This window comes from Gossypium raimondii, chromosome 6 (assembly GCF_025698545.1).
Source record: "Gossypium raimondii isolate GPD5lz chromosome 6, ASM2569854v1, whole genome shotgun sequence".
NCBI classification, from domain to species: Eukaryota; Viridiplantae; Streptophyta; class Magnoliopsida; order Malvales; family Malvaceae; genus Gossypium; species Gossypium raimondii.
In genome coordinates this window covers 55,847,304-55,870,503 of record NC_068570.1, presented here as the reverse complement: position 1 = coordinate 55,870,503, position 23,200 = coordinate 55,847,304, and the positions used below count along the sequence as shown (strand labels likewise).

The window sequence follows — 23,200 nt, the reverse complement described above, 5'->3', positions numbered from 1 at the left end:
TTATAAAAAAAAATATAAATTTTTCAAAAATAATATTTATTCTTTTATAAAATAATATAAAGGTTTAATAATTTTACAATTGAATTATGACTGGAGTTGTCATGGGTCGGGTCAAGTAAAAATTTTAGATCCATTTTTTAGTCTTAGGCTCTACTCAACCTGAAAAATGAGTCTAAAATTTTACCAAAACTTGGCTCAAATAAAAATATTAAAACCTATCCAGCCCGCCCTGCCTATGTTAAAATTTTTATATAAAAATATAATACATCAAATATACTAAAAATATTAAAATACATATTTCCAAATAAAAAAAACTTAAAGAACACTGAGATAAATGTAACTTAGCAAACAAATACCTCTAAAATAATAAAAAAATAAATAATAAAATAAGAGTTATACAATATCTAAATAATAACAATAAAAGATTAACAATATAATAGCGAAATGATAGCAAAACAATAAAAAATAGTGGCAAAACAGTAAAAATTGAGCTAGACTTGAGCCAAAAAAAACTTACCCGAGGCACATCCTGTTTAGAAAACGAGTTTTATATTTTTGTCCAAACTCATTTTTAAGCCTATATTTTTATCTAAACTCTTATACTTTTCGGGAAAATTTTCAGACCACAGATCGGGTGACCTAACCATGAACAAGTCTAATAACAGCACAGGTTATAGTAATTTCAACCCATTCAATGCCTTAAAAGTAAATATTATGGAGTAAAAGATAATTAAAAATAATTTTGTATCTTTCATTATATTTGGTGAAAAGTATTTGAAAAGAAATTGTTGTTTGAATGTTCACACTTTTCGTTGGTGTTTGTTTATTTATTAAGAAATTTAAAGTTGTATTTAATTTTATTGGTGTTTAAATTAAATGTTTTATGAACAATAAAAGTATTTTTTTTAAATTCAGAAATAAACTTGAAAAGTTATGAATTTTATTATAAACAACAATTCCAACTAAGAACACAAAATAATACACATCGATAAAGGAAAATATTATATGAAACAGTGGACGTCATGTTATTTATATTACTTTTTCAATAATTTTATGTCACATCAATATTTTCATTCGAAAAGAAATCAAATCTAAATTAAAATTCTGAAATTTAAAATAAAACAACTAATATAACATAAAACTATTAAAAATTGATAATACAAAACAAATTTTTTCTTGTTTTATGTTTATTTTTGAAAGTCAACCATAATGTTGACCACATTGAAGTGAGAACTTCACTATTTATGTTGTGTTGTGCTGAAGCCTACGACATGACACAACAAGAATGATCGGTTTGATTTGTGTATGTATGTCTTTTGTCGTGCGTGGATACCATGTTTAATTAATTAGCTTAATCCAATCATTTGGATTATCAAGAAATTGCTGCAGGACCAAGTTTATTACTATTTGAATAAAAATATAAATTTAAAAAATAGATTTAGATAAAAGAAATAAAGTCTATTTTCTAATGGGTCAGGCATTGAATAAATTTTTTAGTCCGAGCCCAGTCTTACCCGAATTTGTAGAAAAAAGAAAAAGTGCTGCTACTTTTTACCTTTTTTATTGTTTTGTTACAATTTCACTATTATATTGTTACTATTTTACTGTTATTATTTATATATTATATAACTCTTATTTTATTATTAAATTTACTATTATTTTAGATGTATTTATTTGTTAAGTTGTATTTTTTTAGTTTTATTTAAGTATTCTTTTTTTTTCTATTTGTTAGGAAATATTTATTTTAATGTTTTTAATTCATTTGATGTATTATATTTTTAAATGCAGGTGAATTGGGCCGAATTCCAGTTTTAGTATTTTTATTCGGGTTAGGCTTGAGTAAAATTATATATCCATTTTTTGAGCCGAGAATGGACAACTCAGTGAAACAGTGAGTTTTGGTTAGTAAAAGAAAGGGTGAATTTTGGGATGAATATAATGGGACGTGAGTTTTATTGGGTGTAAAGGCTTAAGTGATATTGTGCATATCATTAGTAATGGTTTGGTAGTCTATTGTAACTACCTTCTCCGATTGGTCCTTTTAAACCAATCGGTGAAAAAGCTATGAAAAACCAAGTAACTACTGAAGTCAAATATGAGTTTCTCTTCTTTCTCTCTCGCTTTTCTTTCCTCTTTCTCTGTAAATTCTGCTTTCGTATAAGAAATTTCGATATTTATTTACTTTTTTTTTAAAAAAATTATCTTTCTAGAGTTTTTTTTTTATTATAAAAGTTTGAAAGCGGAGCTCTTTTTCTTTCTTTTAAGATTCTTTCCATCCTTTTAAAGATATTTTTTAAATTTTAGAGTTATACTTGGTCACTTCTTCTGGTTAAGTAAGCTTAGGTATTGTCAATAGTTTATGAGAATAAATTATCTTAAGATGATATAAAAGTATAGTTTTAGGCATTAATAAAATAGTGACACGTCATAAAATTTTAAAGATAATAAAATATTATTATCACTCATCTTAATATAATATTTCCTCTAACTTAATTTAATTTTAATTAAATTACTTAAAATAATTAATTTTATAAAATTATAAACAAACATCTTTTCTTCTTTTGCAAATTTTAATTATTTTTTTCATAAGTTAATATTTTTATTTTTGTGCAATCAATTTTTTTAAAAAAATAGTAATTTTTGTGCAATTTTTTCCATGTTATTAACACATAATTTTGATAATTATTTTACCCTGAACCTCGAACCCAAAATCCTAAATCTTGAACTCAAACCTTGAACTTTAAACCTTGAAACTTGAACATTGAAGTTTAGGGTTTGAGTTTGGGATTTAAGGTTCAATGTTCGTGTTTTATGTTCAAGGTTCAAGGTTTAAGTTTAAGGTTCAAGGGTCCGGGGTTACGAGTTACAAGCTTGGAGTTTAAGGTTTGAGTTTAAGGTTATGGGTTTGAATTTAATGTTTAGGATTCAAGACTCGATATTTTAAATTTAGGGTTTAGGGTTCATTGCTATGGGGTTTGGGTTCAAGGTTATGAGGTTGAGTTTAGGTTTTGGACTTTTATGTTTTGAGTTCAGGGTTTGAGATTCTAGATTTAAGGTTTACGGTTATGGGGTTTATGATTTGGTTTAAAGGTTAAAGATATTAGTTTGAGTTTAAGGTTTGGGTTTTTTAGGTTTTGGGTTCAAGATTTGAGATTTTAGATTTAGGGATTAGAGTTTATGATTTTGATTTCAAGGGTATGAGTTCAAGTTTAAAGTTTGGTCTTCTAGGTTTTGGGTACAAGGTTCGAGATTCTAAATTTAAGGTTTAGAGATTTTGGTTTAGGGGTTATGGGATTTAATGTTTAGGGTTTAAGGATTCAAGGTTATTGGTTCAAGATTATGGTTCAAGATTTTAGATTTAGAGTTTAGGGTTTAGGATTGGGAATTCCGAGCTATTTGTCGACGACTTTAGCTTTTCCTTTTGCTCTCAAGGAATCCGGGTCGACGTTAGCTACAAATATCGTAAACATACAATATCATCAATAATCAACGAAATTCAAAATCAATTGTCAATTTATATGAATTTTATATTTTATTCAATTTAGTCTCTAAAACTGTTACTAACATAACTTTAAATTTAAAAATCCAAATTGAATTCCGATTTCATTATAATCCATTAGGAACCTCCTATTTTTCATTTCTACATGCAATTTTATAATTTATTCAGTTTAGTCTCTAATGTACAAAACTATCGATTAACTTTATAATTTAGTCATTTTCTCCTCTAAGCTTAAAATTTATCAACTTAATACCTAAAACTTTAAGAAATTAACAATGGTAACTTTCTAAAACTTTAACAATTTTACAAATTGATACATGACCTATCTAGATTGAGCTTCCATGATTTCAAAAACATAATAATTACAAAAAAATAACTAAATCGAACTAACCAATTGAAGCTTCAAGGATCGAAACACTTAAGGCCGTTTATTCTTCTTGTCCTTCTTGATATATTCGGAATTGAAGGATGGAGAAACAATGTTCTCTTTCCTTCCACCATATTATACTTTCATTATAATTTATTTTACATATTTAATTTAATTATAAATTTTTATAATATTAAAAAATTTTAACATCCAACCATCAACTGCATCATTTCTAAGGTGGCATAATTTCCCTTTTAGTCTTTAGTCCATTTTTTAATTAAAATCTATAGCAATTGAACTTTTACCACTTTTACAGTTTAATCCTTATACCATAAGTAATCACTAATTCGGTAAAATTATCTATCCAAACTTCAATGTACCTATATAATAACTTTGTAAATATTTTTATTTAATATTTATGGGCTTAGTTTACGGAAACAGGATCCTGAAACCATATTTTTCGACTTTATTGACTTTCGAGTCATTACATCCTCCGCCTAACTTAGGACATTTGACAAGGCTTGCTCTACCTTAGCAAACCGTGTCTCCATAGAAGACATCACATCCTTCGAGCTCTCTCTCGAGGTGTCTTTTTTCTCCCTTTTACAGAACCACAAATCTCTAACTCAACATGTCATGTTGAGACGCATCATCTTAAGTAGGCTTTTTTTTGAATTGAAGCTCTAATACCACTTGTCGGAACAATTGGAGGAGCAAATGTCGCAACCAATTTTCAATTGAAATTAAAAGCTAGCTTGTCAAAATTTTAAAAGAATCAAAACTTTGGTTTTGAAAAATATGATGTTTCATTTAAAGAATGAAAAGTTGCCACTGATTTTTTTTACTAGGTGTGATCAGTTACCTATAAAATTATCCTTTTGAGAGGATTTTTTTTAAATTTTTTTTAAAGAAAGTTAATTTTAGATTTGTGTTGTAATCTAGAAAAGAAATTGAATTCAAGAGTTAGTTACGCGCAAGAAAAGTTTTAACACCCTGATAATGTCTAAAATTGATACATAGTTAAATGTGTATTCTTTAAAATTTAAAATTTAATATTTAATGGTGATGGCTGAGTCGAAAGGTGTAATTGTGAAGTATAATGACCCAAAATTCATGGGCATCGAAAAAGTACATTGTCGGACCCCCGCCTTAGCAAAGTGGGTTCGTAAATAATTATTAGGAATATTTATGAGCTTAGTAGTGTGTTTAATTAGGATTTAATTAGGTGAATTAGCTTAATTTAGGGTAAATAGCAAAAAGGACTCAATTGAGTAAAGGGTAAAACTTGAATTATAGATTAATAGAAAATAAAAAGGATTAAAATGGGAATTAAGCCATTAACAAAAAATGAGGCGGCATATATGTAATAAAATCTAGATTTTTATGTTATATTTTAATTATAAAATTAATTATTTAGATATAAATTATGTTAAATTAATTTAAAATAATTATATTATAAGATTTTTATATGATAAATTAATTGAAATTATGACAAGTGGATGGCGATGATAATGTACAAATGTAAAATACATACGTTTACATTTGTAATACATATATTCGTTATGAAATAGATATTTATTGTTATAATTATTAATTACTATTACTATTATTATTTATATTATTATATTATGGAATAAATTAAGAGAAGGTAAATGCAGGTGTAAAATTATACATGTGTCATGCATATATTTATACACTTGTAAAATAAATATATGATTACTTAAAATTTAAGTATAAAGATATTTATAGATATTAATTAATTAAATATAAAATAAATAAATCAAATGGTGCCAAATGTAGGGTGATAAAGTTGTACAAATGTAGTAAAATATGTAGATACACTTGTATTATAATTAAAAGATATTTATTAATTAAATAATTATTCATAAATTATATTATTATAATATAAAGAAAAGAAATAAAACGATAAAAAAGAAAAAGAAAGGAGAAAGAGGCAGAGAGCATTTCGAAACAGAGCAGGAGAAAGGAGAAAAATAAAAAGAAAAAGAAAAACTAGGGTTTGAGGCTTTAAGCTTTAATTTGGTAAGTCAATTAAGTCCTTTTCTTTTAATTTTGATGTTTTAGAAGTCTTAGAACAAAGTTTGTTGAATTTAAGTTAAAATTTTGAAAGTTTTTAGATTTTTTAACATGATTCATGTTGAACAAATTGTTGAATTAGGGTTTGATTGATAGAATTTCTAGTTAGAATTGATAAAAGGATTAAATTGTAAAGTAAGCTATAAGTTTTGTGTTAGAAGGATTAAATTGAAAGAAATTTGAAATTAGGGTTTATTCATGAACATTAGATAGTTAAGTTGAATTTGGTAGGAAATTGAGTAGAACTAGAGTATGAATTGAGATAGAAAAGTAAGTCAATTTAATTAAGACCAAATTGAAATTAAGGTAGAAATTGAATAGAAATTCAATTATTTAATATAAATTAGTATTGTATTAATAGTGTAAATTATTTTAATTTTCGTAGTTAGCAAAGAACCAGGGACATCGGCACAGAAAGGAAAAGAGAAGGTTGTCGAGGACTAAAATGAGAAAATTCGGGTTTGTATTACTATAATTCAAATTATTTATTATTGAATGCTATATTTAAATTTATATGTATGGTAAGTGAAATAGATATAATTATTATTATTAAGTTGAAAGAAATTCAATTGAATGATGAATATATGTGTGGAAGTGAATCGAATATTGACCTAAAAATGGAAAAGTGAATTTTTAATCGAATTGCGATTGAAAGTGAAAAAGTGAAATTGAATTGAAATGTGAATTTGGAGACCCTATTAACTAGTCGGGCTGAGTTAGATATAGTTGGCATGCAATAGGATTTGGAAGAGTATGGGATTTATCGGCTTTGTCAATCAGACACTTTATGTGTCGTATTTCAGGCACTTCGTGTGCCGTTTCAGGTGCTTATGTGTCGTATATTGATCAGGCACTGAGTACCGTTTTAGGCACAATGTGCCGTACTGGTGTGTTTGGTTGGAATCCGTGTATCCGCTAAGGTCCGGGTTTGTTAATAGTGAAAGATTAAATGAATTTAATTGATTGTACTATTGAAAATGCGAGGAAGTTGAATTGTGAATTGAAATTGAGATTGAGATTGGAAATGAAAGGCATGAACTTAATGTTCATGCAGTGATTGAAATTGAGACATATGATATATGAATGGAGTTGAAGAATAGATAAAAAAAATATATTGTTATCGTTAATTAATGAAAGTTTAAGAATGAATTGATATTTGAAAAATTGGATAATATATATATGCTTGATAATTATATTCCATTATTATTATTATTTGAATTATGGTAATACCACTGAGTATACCCATACTTAGCGTACGGTTGTTTTTGTGCGCAGGTCAGTAGAAATCGAGAGTCCCGGTCCAGCATCTGAACGATCCCGACTTCAGCACAAAATTTTGGTGATGTTTTCTTCCTTAAATGAAAGTGGCATGTACATAGGTGTTGCAATGGTCACTTTAAAATGTTATATAATTTTGGTTGTAATGAATGATATTTGGTGTTTTGGTACTAAGTTTAATAAAATGGTATGACAAATTTTGTAAGCTTGGGTAATAAACCTGGAAAGAAAAATGCATAAAGTTAAATAGTAAAATTTTATATGATTTTATAATGTGATTCGATTACATGGTTAAGTCAAGTTATAGATATAATTTAGGTGTATTTAAATGTACTTGGATTGATTGTGATTTTGTTTGGATTAGTTTCGATTTGAATTTGCAGGGAATGTTAGACATTTATAATGGGTTATATTAAGTCGCACAAAAAAAAAAAAAAGAAGTCACAAGCGCCCGAATTAGTCCCAAATCACTCCTAACTAATATTTTGGGCCTTCAGGGTCTATTTAAGGGAATTGAAGCTTATTTTATATTATGTTTGATAGTTATTTGTATATTAATTATAAATTGTCTGATAGGTCCGATGATGCTCTATAACCCTATTTTGGTAACGATTTGGGGTTAAGAGGTGTTACATGAAGCCTCGGGATTAAAGGTAATGGAATTGTTTTCTTTGCTCAAATAGTTTTCTTAAGAAAATTGATAATAACATTGAAACTACTTATTAGGATTTTAAAAAAAAAAAGCACTAATTCAAACCCGTCATGGTAAAATAAATTTTTCTCGATTAAAATAGTTTTCTTAAGAAAAATTGATGAGAGTAATTTGACTGAAATAATTAACAATATTAATTATTTAGATTAATTAATGATATTATAAAACAAAGGGACCAAATTATATTAAAAATTAAATTATTTTATAATTATATGTCGATTGAGTCTTAACTTAATTGATATGTGTATTGTTGTCAATGCAAGAATATGTGGGTTCAAGTGCAATGAAATATATTATCTTCCTATTCTAGACATTATGTAAAAAAATATAATCGAATTGTTAAAAAAAGCATTTTATAATTATATAATATTTTAATAAAATTATCAATATTAATTATTTAGACCCATTATTAATATTATAAAAATAAATAAACTAAATTATATAAAAAATTAAAATATAGATATTGAATATTCAATTTAACCGCTTAAAAATTAAAAAAAGAACATCATGGCGGGATTTTCCTTATATAGGTATATATATATGCCTCGGTTTACAAAGTCGGCGTAATAACGGATATATTGATCATTCCGGTGAACAGTTTCTATTGTAATTTCTTCTTGATAGAATTCTACTAATATGAGCTTGAAGATGAAGCAATCTGTGAAAAAGAGGTGATCCACTCCTAGTGATTTTCCCTCCGCTTATCCGTCGCCACCTTCGTATTCTTCATCTTCAACAGCTTCGCATCGGATTTGAACTCTCGTACAAAAGCCGAAGGACCTGTTTAATTGCAGGTCGAGCCCGCCCTTCTCTTTGGCTGCACTAGAAAAGAAAAGTTGGTGGTGACATTCTCAACATCCTCCATCCAGGAAACCTTACGACTCCGACTATGCCGATCAATCGCATGATCGGCTCCAACTACAACAACTCTCCGTCGCGTACAATTTACTCTGATAGGTTTATCCCCAGCAGATCCGGCTCAAATTTCGCAGTTTTCGACATCTCCAATTCTCCCGCGTCAGACCAAGGAAAGAAAACCGTTCTATTGCTCATCAAAGCCTTCTACGCGCCACGCTGTTTGGGCCCGATACGCCGGGTACTCCGGCTTCCCGCAATGTTTTCCGGTACAAAACTGAAACTAAACGGTCTTTACATTCGCTTCAATGTTTAGGGTATGACGAGTCGGGCCCTGGCATTAGCCATAGTCCTGTTAAAGCTCCCACGAAGGTTCCCACCTCACCTTACAAGGTGAGGCCTTTCTGGTTTTATGGTAAACTGGGTTGAAATTCGAAATTTAGTAGGGTCTTTTTAATAAAAAAATTTTGGGTTAACATTTATTCCTATATTTTTTTTGTAGGTTTCGGATGCACCTGGATTGGAAGATGATTTCTATTTGAATTTGGTGGATTGGTCACCTAACAATGTCTTGGCTGTGGGGTTGGAAAGTTGTGTTTATTTTTGGAATGCTTGTAGTATCAAGGTTAGCAAGTTGTGTGATTTGGGGATTCGTGATAGTATTTGTTCAGTTGGTTGGGCTCAATGTGGAACTCACCTTGCTGTTGGAACTAACAACTGGCCAAGTTCAGGTTTGGTTATAGGATATTTTTTTCTTGAAAGATTATCTTGCTCCACTATTGCCTTTGCATTGAGTCTTCTAACCTCTGTCTATATTTCACTTCCAGTGTTTTGCTCATAGGATAATGCAGTGAGTTAATACCTATCACTTGGTTTGTAGATATGGGATGCATCCAACTGCCGCATTGTAGAACAATGGAAGGGCATCGATCACGTGTTGGGGTGTTAGCTTGGAGCTCTTCTCTATTATCTTCTGGTAGTCATGACAAGAGCATTCTTCATAGAGATATGCGTGCTCGGGATGATTTTGCCAGTAAGCTTGTTGGACACAAGAAAGAGGTGAGACTCTTCTGTTTGATTTAGCATGCTCAGAAATATATATATATTTTGCCCTGACAGTTGTGTAAATATGCATTTATACAAATACTATTACAACAGGATATTTGTTACTTTTTCAAACGCTAGGAATTTTCTGACATGCATCTCCTTTTATTTCATAGTTGCCACTTCTCTTGTTTGTCATGAATTCATCGTCCAATGTTTGTCATTAGTTATTTTGGGAATGGTGGTGCTACTTTTTTTGTGTTCATTCATTTTTATGTGCGTATTCCCGAACTCTCGAGTCTGAATCTCCGGTGGCTATTTGTAGGTTTGTGGACTGAAGTGGTCTTACGATGAACGTGAACAAGCATCAGGCGGTAATGAGAACAGAGTATGTAATACATGTTTTTTCCCGTCTAATTTATTCCTATACTTATTATATTGTTCAAATTTTGAACTGATTGAATGGGGAAACTGTCGACCATATGCAGCTTCATGTTTGGAATCAACATTCAGCTCAACCTGTCCTGAAACACTGTGAGCATACCGCTTCTGCAAAAGCAATTGCATGGTCTCCCCATCGGCATGGCCTTCTTGCATCTGGAGGTGGTGCAACTGATCGTTGCATTCGATTCTGGGATACAGCCACTAACACACACTTGAGCTGCATGGACACTGGCAGTCAGGTGATCATTTTTTTTTGGTCTTTATCATATCATGCCCCTTTAATTTGTCCTTACACAACACCAAACAGATATGCCACTAGTTCATTTTTGTGCCGAAGTGCTTAATACTAGAGTTTACAGTTATAATGTCCATTTAATGCATGACAGATAAGCAATCTTGTGTGGTCTAAGAATGTCAATGAACTTGTGAGTACTCATGGATCTTCCCAGGACAATATAATTGTTTGGAGATACCCTACCATGTCAAAGGTATGCGAAGTTTAAAAATAGTGTATATTTGATAATAGTTGCTCATCATCTACTTTTGTTCCTTTCTAAAATTTTATTGTAATGAATGCAGTTGGCTACTCTAACGGGCCACACAACTCGAGTTCTTTATCTCGCAATCTCTCCGGATGAACAGGTAGGTTGCTTTCCCACGCTTCACGGTGAAATGACCTTTTCTTTTATTTTTTTCCTTGCAGAAAATAGTTACGGGATATGGGGATGAGACACTTTGCTTTTGGAAGTTGTTCCCTGCCTCTAAATCTCAGGTAATGGCATACATTTCATGAAGAGATGGTGGCAATATTCTGGTCCTATCTGTCGGCTTATAATTACCCATAGCTCATTCTTAACTCATAAATAGTAGGGTAATACGTTTCAGTGCACTCGAACTTAGAGGTGTTCATGGGCCGGGGGGCCCGGCCCGGCCCGACGGCCTGCCTGAAATATGGGAGGGTTCGGGTAAAAATATAGGCCCGAAATATGGGTTTGGGCAAAAAAATGAGGCCCGTTTAAAAAACAGGCTGGGCCTCGGGCACGACTTTTTTGACCCGGGCCCGGCCCGGCCCGGCCCGAATATATAATAAAAAATATTTTTTATATTTTAAAATATTTTAAAAATATTTTTAACTTTTTTTTAAAAATTGGTTTTATTTTAAAAACGGGCCGGGCTGGGCTCGGGCCTAAGATTTTTTCTCGGGCCGGGCCTGGACAAAATTTCAGGCCCATATTTTGGGCCGGGTCGGGCCAAGGCCTAGTATGCAGGCCGAAATTTTTTATGGGCCCGGCCCATGAACACCTCTACTCGAACTCATGTCCTTCTGTATTGACAATAATATCCATGCCAATCGAGTTAAGACTCAATTAATATATTTTTGTTTATTTAAACGTTTACAATTGAACTAAAATCAAAATTTCATGTATACAAAGAACAGCAACACAATTTTCATGTATATAATTACACCAAATAAAAATTTATATATCAAATTGCACACAAAATTTATGCATAAATTTAATATTTGTTCCATTATGGATAATAATCTTTCATAACAAGAATTTAAAATAAAAAATTAATTGTCAAAAATCAAAATATTAGAATTTAATTAGATTAAGGAAAGTAACAAAGATATGGATAAAAAGTACAATATATATTTTATTTTATTTTATTTTATTTTAGAAAAATGTTAGTTTTTTATGAATAAAAAAATGTTAATTGATGTTAAGTAAAGTGGATAGCTTGAAAAAATAAAATTAATAAAATAATACAAGAACTACTAAAAAACAATGTTTTTATTAAATATCTTTGACGTTGACCCACTTTTGTTGACCACCAATGATGTTGGGTTGTTTTGAAGCACGGAAGGTAGGAAAATTCTCTTGTAATAGCAGATGGAATAAAGGGTAATTTGGAAGAAAATGTCCTTCAATATTTTTTACTATTCCCCTATAATTTTTGCTAATTTCTCGTAATTTTGACATATTTTCACAATTTCTGGTATATTTTAAAAATTAAGTTTTTACTGTAAAAAAAATCATTTTATAAGGCGAATCAATATTTCGTTTTGATAATCCCTCATTTCTTTTATATTTTCTCGTGTTTTTTTGGTATTCGCCTTACCTCACATGTTTTTTACTACTCATCTTATAATTTTTATATGTCTTCAGGATTTTTTTATATGCTTTCAAATTAAGTTTTGGCATAAGAAATCAATTTTTGTATAAAAATGTATGTTTCTGACAATCCCTCATAATTTTTGGTATTTCCTCCGTATTTTTCTTACTTATCTTATAAATTTTTTGTTATTCTCTTATTTTTTTGTATTCCTTTGTATACTCTTTCATGTTTTTCGATACTCTCTCATAATATTAATACGTACAATTAATAATTTAAAATTACCAAAAAGTCCATTCAACAAAATCTCATTAAAAATTCTTAATATACAAATTAATATTTTACACTAAAATATATATTTGGGATCATTTAAAAATATTAAAAATTATGAGAGGATGCCAAAAAAAGGACATGTACCCAAAATTATATGAAAATATAAAAAATGCAAAACGAAAATTAAAAATGCCATAAAATATGAATAAAAACAAAAATTATGAAACTTATACCAAAAATTTTATTATTTATTTGTAATCTGCTGAATAAGTAAAAGCTTATTATAATTTTCTTTTAAAACAGCTTACAACATAACTACTTAGGTACATAGACTCATAAAACATTTGACCAATCGTATATATATATATATTAAAATTCATTTAATGCTATATATAAAATTTATATAAATATAAATTATTTTAAAAATATAATGCAACGAAATACACTAAAACCTATAAGAAAATTTATTAATATTTATATAAATATATAATTTGAAGTATTTAAAGAATTAAAATGAGGAATATATAAATTTTTAATAATTTATATAAAATTAGATGATATGACATTCATTTTGCGAGTGAAAAAATTATATGAAAGTATATAAAATCAACTTGGAGAATCCATAATTAAATTTTTTTTAAACCTTTTAAGTTAATCGATCATTTATTTTGGTAAAATAAATTATTTTTCTACTTACTAGATGTTAACTCGTGAGACCAACTCGTGAGATGGATTGAATTATGAAATAGGTATCCACAAATAATTGAAACCCGACTTTAAAAGCTTTGTTTTGTTTCCTTTTCAAGAGAAGAAGGAAAAATCTTTAAAATCAGAAATGGCTTATAAAACAATTAAAATCTGTTCTTTTTTGTCTTTTTTTCTGTATTTGAGACAGTAATTTCATAATGTACTTTCTCTTTCTCAATTATTTTTTTGTTCTCTTTCTTTTTTTAATTTTTTTTTAAATTTTCTAAATCTCCCTTTCCCCACTCCACACAAAAGAAAAGCCCAAAGCTTCTTTTTCAACTCGGCTAAATGAATCATTTTGACTCGTCGTCAACTCAGCTCTCAGTATGAATGCCCAGATGTTCCTTTTTGACTTCCCAGGTACTTATAATCTCTGTTTTAATTCTGGGTTTTTCCTTTTTTTTTTTATATATTTAATATGTTTTAGTAATTTTTATTTGCATGAATGGCTTTTGAATTATTTTCTTTATCAGATACTTAGAGAATAGTGATAATGGAGAACCCTAAAACCCCAGAAACCCTAGAAGCAAAAAACCCAGATTTGGATCTCCTAGAGGAAGCTTATGAACCTCCTGATTTGCTCACTTTGATTGAAAGTAGTAATGGGTTAGGCTCCATTTTGGATGTTCAGCTTCAAGAAAATGGTAATGCTTTTGGTGGAGATAGCTTAGCCATGGATGTAAAAGAGAATGGTGTCAATATCATTGAGACTGAAGAAGGTTATTTAGTGGGTGATGGAGTTGATAATGTTAAAGAGGATCAACAGGAGAGGTTGGAAGTGAGAGTGGACACTGGAATTGGGGATAATGCAGTTGTAGAACCTATTAAGGATGAGGGGACTAAGGAAGATGATCGAACGGGGATTAATGGAGTTGGTTTAGTTAAGAGTGTACAAGTTTCCGGAGACAACATTTCGCTTTATGTAGACTTTTCGAGTACTTTAAATGAAGTAAACAGTACTGGGTTAATGACGGGTAAGGAGGAGTTAATGGTTGATGGGCAGGAATATAAGTTTTATGTCGGTGATATTGTTTGGATAAGAACCAAAAGTCAGAGTTGGTGGCCAGGAAAGATCTTTGATCCTTCAAAAGTGCCGGAGTATGCTTTGGCTGGTGAGGAGAAAAACTGGTTGCTGGTTGGGTACTTTGGTAGTAGCCGTGTTGCTTGGTGCTGCTCATCTCAGTTGAAGCCTTTCCATTTGAACTTCCGTCAAATGATTGGACGGAATAAAGCTCGTAGCTTTCTTGGTGCAGTTGAGAAGGCTGTGGAGGATTTTGGTAAGTGCCTGAAGATGGAGATGACATGTTCATGCATTTTGAAAGAAGATAAGTTCTTATCTTATGGTTCTTCGACTAAGGAAGGAGCTTCCATGCCCGAGCGCAAATCTGGTCGACTGGGGGAGTTTTCTGCTACTCAGTTTGAGCCTGTAAAGTTTCTTTGTCAACTCAAGAGTTTTGCACAGGTTGTTTCAAAGCCTGATATGCTTGAATTCGTTGCCCTACAGAACTATTTGTCAGCATTTTACTGTTCCATAGGACATTGCCAGTTGCCCTTGCAGCAACTGTGGGAAACGACATATGATGCAGACAATGCAGGCAGCGCTTCAATGGGTGAAAGGGATAACAATGCTGGTTTAGCTGAAGGAAACAGCATCTCATATAAGTTCTTGCTGGAACAATCCGATGTAATGAAGAATGAGATGTTACAGCACAATCCTAATGGGGTTACAGCGAGGGTGTCAGGTGAGAACTGGGGGGCTTTACCGGGGAGCTGTGAAGACATCATTGCTGGAGAAGGGGTTTTCTCAAGCAACCAGGCTTTGACTTCGAGGAAGAGAAAGAGGAAAGTTCATTATGAGCTGAGTAATAGCAGCACTCTGTTTGAAGGGCCTGATCAGGGAACATGTCTTTCTGTGGAAAATGGTGATGATGACAGTGAATTAAGAAATGAAACGGGCTATGAGTTGAGGGAACGAAAGAAGAGCAGGTATTTATCATATCCTTATGTTAACTTGGAAGGTAAAGTTTTACCTGTAACGGAAGATTCTAAAACTTCGAAAGTTTCTCATGAGGAGGTTAAGGAATTTATCGGGTCTCCTTCATCTGACAAAAGAAGTGCAAAGAGGTTCCAGAAAACATGGTATAGGAAATTTATAAAGGGAAATGATGTAACTGCTTATCCGGAGCTCAGCAATACATCTTCTGCTGATCTGCTTTCTGAGTTACATTTGCTAGCTGTTGATTGCCTGTTTCAAACCGAAAGTAAAACCTTTGGTCTGACTGAGTGGTTCTTTTCTAGATTCAGAATCTCGTCATATCATGATGAGTCCATTTATGAGATGCACTGCAAGAATATGGCTAATCAGAAAGAGGCTATCGTTACTGATCTTTGCTTGTTGGGGAATGATCCACATCAAACGAAGCCTACTTCCTCGCCCCTCACTTCTCCTAGGAATAAAATGCAGAAGAAAAAGAAGCTTACAAACTCTGCAACATCAAACGCTAAATCTCCTTCTGGCATGTTAGATGGGAATATTAACTTAGCGGCATGTAACTTATCAGCAAAAGAGTCGCAGGCAATGGCCTCTGAAGCACCTAATGGGAAACAAACGCATCAGGAGACCAAAGAAGCTACTAACATACCTGATTTAAATGGAAATGGTGCTATAAATCCAGGCTTATTAGATAATGCGAGCTCCAGATCGTTTATGTTAGATTTTCAAGGGACTGGCCCACATTCTGTTGAAACAATTGCTGAACAAAGTAACAGAGAATGGTTGAATGATAGCCTGCCTGATTCTAGTGGACCTATTGCACCTCTGACAAGTCCAAACATGGTTTCATTTCTATCTGAAAGCAAATCAGGTCGGAAGAAGAGAGGAAGGAAGCCAAGAGCGCCATCCAGCAGTCCGAACCCTGTGCTCACTTCAAACATACCAGACCTAAATGGAACTAGCACGGAACCCAACACATCGACAAAAGATTCACAGGAGGCAAACAGTGTCCCACCTACAGGAAAACCTGCACGGAAGAGGCGGAGGAGGAGGAAAGGCGAGATTAGTTTAGGCACTCCGAGTATGATTATAGATTATAATGGAGCAGGGACAAGTGGAAAACTCCTTGCAACCACTCTCCTCTTGACATTCACCCCTGGTGCTTCCATGCCTTCAAAAGAAGTTTTGGTTGCCACATTTTCCAGGTTTGGGCCCTTGAAGGAATCAGAGGTTCAGATACTTAAAGATTCTAGTAATGCCCATGTTGTTTTTATGCGTAACGAAGATGCTGCAAAAGCATTGCGGAGTTTAGAGGAGAGCAATCCTTTCGGTGCAACCCTTACGAATTATCAGCTTCAGAATAACAATATTCTAACCACTCATCAACACATGGAGGGATTCCGGCTGCCTGCAAAGCTTACCGGTGCAATGCCTCGCCTCAGTGACGCACCTCCCATTGACGTTATAAAGAAGAATCTAGAGATGATGACATCAATGCTTGAGAAATCGGGGGATAATCTGTCTCCGGAGATGAAGGCAAAGCTGGAGAGCGAGATAAAAGGACTACTGAAGAAGGTCAGCCATTGTCCTGGATCCTCTTCCTAGTTAGAAGTGTAACTTGGGGAGGCTGCTTCTTCTATGTATGTTCTGTGATGTAGTTTCCTAAAAGTAGAGACTCATTTGTCTTCAAGGTAGCTACCTATCTGTAGTGCTCTCTCTCTGTTAGCTCTTAAAGGAGCTGAGAATGTTTGTGGTTAATTTGTATGTGGGGAGAGCATTAAGCGGTGGCAATGATGTGCATCTCTTCTTAGTTTCTTTCAATAACTTTTGTCTCTCTTTGAAATGATGGTTGTTCTTAATAACAAACCTTGAACTTCAACTTCAACTTGGTGCCATTTTCACATAAAAAAAACCTTGATGTTTGTTTTGCCTGGCAAAGCTGAATGTGTGTATGCAGGGAAATATTGGTGCTTGTTTTGCCATTCGGGACCATTTCACGTTCAACTTTTCTTACTGCTTCTGTGCTTCTTTTAATATTTTAGAAATTAGATCAGTACTTGAATTGATTAGACTATTTATTCTTGGTTCGATCTGTTCAAATTATTAAAAATAGGTTCAATCTGTATTTTAGTCTAATTCACGGGACAATTGGTTTTATACCTCACCAAATAGATATCTAGTTGATTTGAATCCAACCGATTAGTCTAGACAACATTGGTTTTTAGGTTAATTGATATTTTCAAATTTTTTATGATGTATATTTTAAGTTTTTTTATAAAATATACATGCAATTATGTTTTAATTAATATACTAAGTTATGAGATTTTTAATTCACACTATAACCGATTTAGAAGATTTTCTTAATTTAAAAGAGTAAATATTTTAATTTATTTTCATATAGTTTTAAATGGCTTTTTTAAGCAATGACAAGTTTCGGCTAAATTTTATAAAAATATTAAAAAAAGAAGATTTTTAGGCCGTTTTTGGGACATTTAGGGAAATAGGCCGATTCTGGAGAGATCACGTCCTGTTGGATGCATTTTCTGTTTATGTGGCTGAAAGCGCGTCCTACAGAGCACATTTTTGCAATGGTAAAATTCCCAACGGTCAAAAACTCCAATGACTACAAAACTACTAGTTTATTTGCTATATAAACCAAACCATTTTCTCCATTTTGCATCCAAATCCAATTTTCTCAATTATCTCAATTCGGAATTCTCTCATCTCAATTTTTCATTAAATTTCTCTAAAATTCTTATTGTTTTAAATTTCTAGTTTATTCATTTTAATTGATTTCTATAATAGTAAATACTCTTATTCGTTTTGATGGTAACCACATTTCTGATGTCCAATTGCAAATGGTAAGAAAATATTCTTAACTTTTTTAATTTTAATCTAATTCATTATTAAGTTGTTAACATTATTAAATTTACAATTTTTTTTAGTTTTTATTATATTTAGGCTGAAGATCAGATTTTAGAGACATATATACACAATCTATCATCGAGGGCATTGCATGTAATTGATACTTGCAAAAGGTGGGATTTTTGCACGTGTCTCGTATGCTAGGGGGTGTAGCTTGAGTCTCACACTTATTAACACGTTGGTGGAAAGAAGGAGACCCAAGGTACGCACATTTCATCTTCCATGCAGTGAGCGTACAATCACACTCGAGGACGTAGCTTTACAACTCGGTTTACCAGTGGATAGGTCAGTCGTTACAAGATTAGTGATCATTGGCGGTTGGAGTGGTATTTGTGAGCAACTATTAGGCAAGGTGCTAGACAAGTTTTCTGGTAGCCGAATAAAGATTAAATGGTTGGAAGATAATTTCGATTATCTCGACGACACCTCAAGTGCCCTTGAAAGAGAACAACACGCCCGAGCATTCATCCTGAGGTTAATCGGGAGTGTTCTAATGTCCAATAAACTTCTAAATTTGGTACATTTAAGGTGGCTATTACAGCTCGTCGACTTGCAAGAAGCAAGCCGACTCAGTTGACGATTAGTTGTGTTGGCCACGTTATACTGAGTGATGTGCTAGGTGACAGAACCATAAAAAAAATTAAAATTGGTGGTTGCATACTCCTTTTACAGTCATGGGCATGGTATAAATAATGGGGTCCACTAACGCTAGATATCTATATTTCAAACTCGAATTCTCCTCCGGCTTGAACTCCCTACTTTCCTCCTAATTCTTGACTCGAGCTTCGGTAATTGTATGATTCGATTGAAAACCAATTCTATTGTTTAGGCTAATGCAAAAACGACACCAATACCGGTGTTACAAATTTCACCGTCGTAATAAAAATGACTTTAACTCGTCCACTCATTTTCAACCAAATAACCTGTTTCACATGTTTAAAATGAAAACATTAGATAGAAAAGAAGAGTACTAATTATCCGATAACAACAACCACGTAATTATTTAATCTAATTTAGTGTGTTGGGTCAATTTTTGAAATTAAGCTCTTTAATGTAAACAATATTATCCTTATGCAAATTTCCTTATACTGATAGTCTACTCGAAATTTCATTATGGAAGGTCTCGAACAGAATGGGCACTCGTTTTATACCAAATACTACCTTCACCTATCAAACATAACTTCAGATGGTTCGAAAAGATTGTACATGATAAGTTTGAGTGGTTTTTTTAAAAAACGCGTTTTGTTAGAAGCGTTTAAAATAAAAAAAATGTAACAAACAAATATGAAATTATATCGGATTCCCAGAATGTCTGAAAAATTATCCCAAGATTCTCGAGTTTTGGAAAGTTTTCAAGGGTTGGGGCGGGGTTGAAAATAGGAGGGGAAAACGCACCCTATAGCATGTTATTCTAGAGTGTTATCAAATTCCCCCTACTTAACCCATGTTTGCCCTCAAGTATAGTTCCTATCTACTGTGAAAGTTAGATTTTACCATAAAAGAAATACCACTCCAAAGTTTTATAAAAATCAGTAAAAAATACATATGAAAAATAAAGAGAACCCTAAGCTTGCTTTAAGTAAAATAGAAAAAGTTTTCCAATTAATACACACAAAAAATAGAATCGATTTGAATTATTTAATGACAATTAGGTAAATTACCAAACCTACCAAGACACCCTATTTGTTTCCTCCTTTAGTCCCCAAATTATATTCTTTTTCTTTTTAATTTATTTTGATTTTTATTTATTTATTATTTATATTTTTTATGCTTTAGGAATATACTGAGCTTTTTTACGCGAAGAGAGATGACAACCAAGCACCCCATCCCGGTTACTCAGCCCGGCAGACTCTTAATTTATTATAATTTTTTCTTAAGAACACATCGAATCTTTTGACGCGAAGAGAGATGACAACCAAGCACCTCACCCTGGTTACTCAGCCCAACATGTTCTTAAAAATTAATTCCGGTTAGCGAAGTTTTACCTAACACGTCACACAACCTTTTGACGTGAAATAGGATGACAACCCAAGTACCCTACCCCGGTTACTCAGTCAGTCATATTTTTAAACTGCACTCATAACCACGGAAACATTAAACGACATTTTAATAATAACTTTTTTTTATGAGGACTTTAGAGACAAAAAACAATCAAGTGTCAAAAATAAGTTTCAGTAATTACCTTAATAGTCATGAACATATTTTAGCATGCAAACATATTAAGTGTCCACTTTGTATTAAACTTGATTAATTTTACGAAAAGCAAGATAAAGTTAACTTTATGAATCATAATTATTTTTAGCCTAATAAGAATAAAACAGTGGAGATGGCATCAATTATGGAAAATCCGTAATTTCCTCAGAAAACAAGAATCATGCTTGTAGGTCAAACAGTAGGCAATTATTGGTAAAAATCTTGGGCATGAAAAGAGGAAGGAGATTCTAAATAAATATGGACAAAATGGAGCCTCAAGCAGTAACACTAGCCAAAAATAATCACAGTAAAAAATTACAGTAATAACGAAGAGTACCTCCTCCCTACTGAAAGCACATTGTCCTCAACGAAAAGAAATAACTAGGTATAAAAGTTTAGAAAAACTCCCCGTGTTGTTACTGTCGATCATATATGATGGCAGTGAGCTTGGTCAGTTGTTGGCCAAAGGTTTCAAGTCGGGCCTCAATGCGCTCTAAGCGTTGCTCAACGGTTTTCTTCGCATTTTCGCTTTGTTTTATCTAAGCAAAAGAAAAATTTTTTATTAATATCCAAATAAGTAATAAATAATAAAATAAAATAAAGTAATAAATAAAGTAAAGAAAATAAAATAAAAATAAAAATAAAAATAAAAATAAAAATAAAAATTGGGTTGCCTCCCAGCAAGTGCTTGTTTAACGTCGTTAGCTCGATGCCTTTATTGGTTATATGGTGGTTCCAAATGGATTTTCTCAACCGTGTGGGCTTGAAAATTCTCATAAAATGGCTTCAACCGCTGGCCATTGACTACGAACAACTTTCCAGAATCTTCACTCTCTATTTCAATCGCTCCATGTGTGAACACTTCAGTAACAATAAAAGGTCATTGCCATTGTGATCGACCTGGGAATAACTTTAACACGGAGTTATAAAGTAAAACTTTTTGTCCTACCGAAAAATGCTTCTGAGCTATTCTCTTATCGTGAAACAACTTTGTCTTATCTTTATAAATACGAGCATTCTCGTAGGCATCATTGCGAATTTCTTCTAACTTTTGGATGTTTAATTTCCTTGTCTTCCTGCGGGTTCTAACTCCAACTCTGGTGCCTGTATAACAGAAGGTAACAGTTTAGTATTTGGAGATAATAACTCATTAACAAATTCAAATTTATCAAGTTCATAATTATCTCCATAAATTGACTCAAAATTTTCTTCCACTAAAGATTCAATTATGTCGATACGATTTACACTCAAGATTTCGCTTGGATGGCTAATGGCGTTGTAGATATTAAACTTTACGATCTCCCCATCAAACTCCATCGTGAGAGTTCCACTTCAAACGTCGATTTTAGTATTAGTTGTACTAAGAAATGGCCGACCTAACAGGAGATCTGAAGATCCAGGAGTGCTATCCTCCTCCATTTTGATCACATAAAAATCTGTAGGAAAAATAAGCTCGTTAACTTTTACCAGAACATCCTCAAGGACTCCTTCTGGATGCACAATATTTCTATCCGCCAATTGAATGATAACACCTATTTTTGTTAAAAAACCCGCGTTAAGTGATTCATAAATAGAATATGACATTACATTTATAGAAGTCCCTAGATCACACATAGCCTTCTTAATTCCCAGATGACCTATTTTGCATGGTATTGCAAACATGCCCCTATCCCTACATTTTACTAGTAATTTCCACTGTAACACTACGGATACATTCTCAATAACATTCAACCTTTCATTACCAGTTAATTTTCGCTTGTTGGTGCAAAGCTCTTTAAGAAATTTAGCATACCGTGGTATTTGCTTGATGGCATCCAACAGTGGAATGTTAATCTCGACATTCCTAAATGTTTAAAGGATTTCCTTGTCCTCTTTACCTCTTCGACACTAGTTGAATTGTTCTGGAAATAGATGTTGAATTTTAGGCAATGGAGGCTTCGGTCGGACCTGTTCGTCTTTCTCAGGTTTTTCCTGGGCGATTTTGTAACACCCCTTACCCGAGACCGTTTCGGAGTCGAGCATGAGGCATTACTTAGCTTATCTTACTAATTTGGAGCATAAAAACTTGGCTTGAAAATTTGTTTCACTATTTATAGCAAATCTGTCCACCTGCGTAGTAGTCACTTATTTAATTATAACTCGAATTACAAGACTCGAAATTTAGATCCATAAATTTTTCCTGAAACTAGACTCATATATATTTTCACCATAAATTTTTCAGAATTTTTGGTTTATCCAATTAGTACAGTTTATTAGTTAAAGTCTCCCATGTTTCAGTGACTGACCATCCTGACCTCTTGTCACTAAAATTCAATTATCTCTTTGTACAGACTTCATATGGTGTTTCCACTTATTTCTCCTGAAAATAGACTCATCAAGGAATCTATACATATAAATTATAACTCATAATTCCTTCTGTGAAATTTTTAATGAATTTCTAAAATCAGAACAGGGGACCTCAAAATCATTCTCACCCTGTCTCACTAAAATTCAAATATCTAAAAATATATAACTTTTTTTCGTACTATATTTCTTTCATGTGAAATTAGACTCATTCAGATTTAATTTAGTATCTCACTCAGCTTCTAATTCAAATTCCACCATTTTTATGATTTTTCAAAGTTACATCAATGAATCTATCCAAAACTGTTCCATTGC

General features: G+C 32.2%; 1 protein-coding gene and 1 pseudogene across 1 annotated transcript; both read left to right on the top strand.

Annotated features, from left to right (window-relative positions):
- Positions 1–8,599: 8,599 nt before the first annotated feature.
- LOC105784713 (protein FIZZY-RELATED 2-like) lies at positions 8,600–11,089 on the top strand (annotated as a pseudogene).
- Positions 11,090–13,600: 2,511 nt separating this feature from the next.
- Positions 13,601–17,309, top strand: LOC105784717 (serine/threonine-protein kinase ATM). Its single transcript, XM_012610644.2, has 2 exons — positions 13,601–13,791; positions 13,905–17,309. Exon 2 carries the CDS (start codon positions 13,925–13,927, stop codon positions 17,027–17,029), a length of 3,105 nt encoding a protein of 1,034 aa, XP_012466098.1. The 5' UTR covers positions 13,601–13,791; positions 13,905–13,924; the 3' UTR covers positions 17,030–17,309.
- Positions 17,310–23,200: the final 5,891 nt, after the last annotated feature.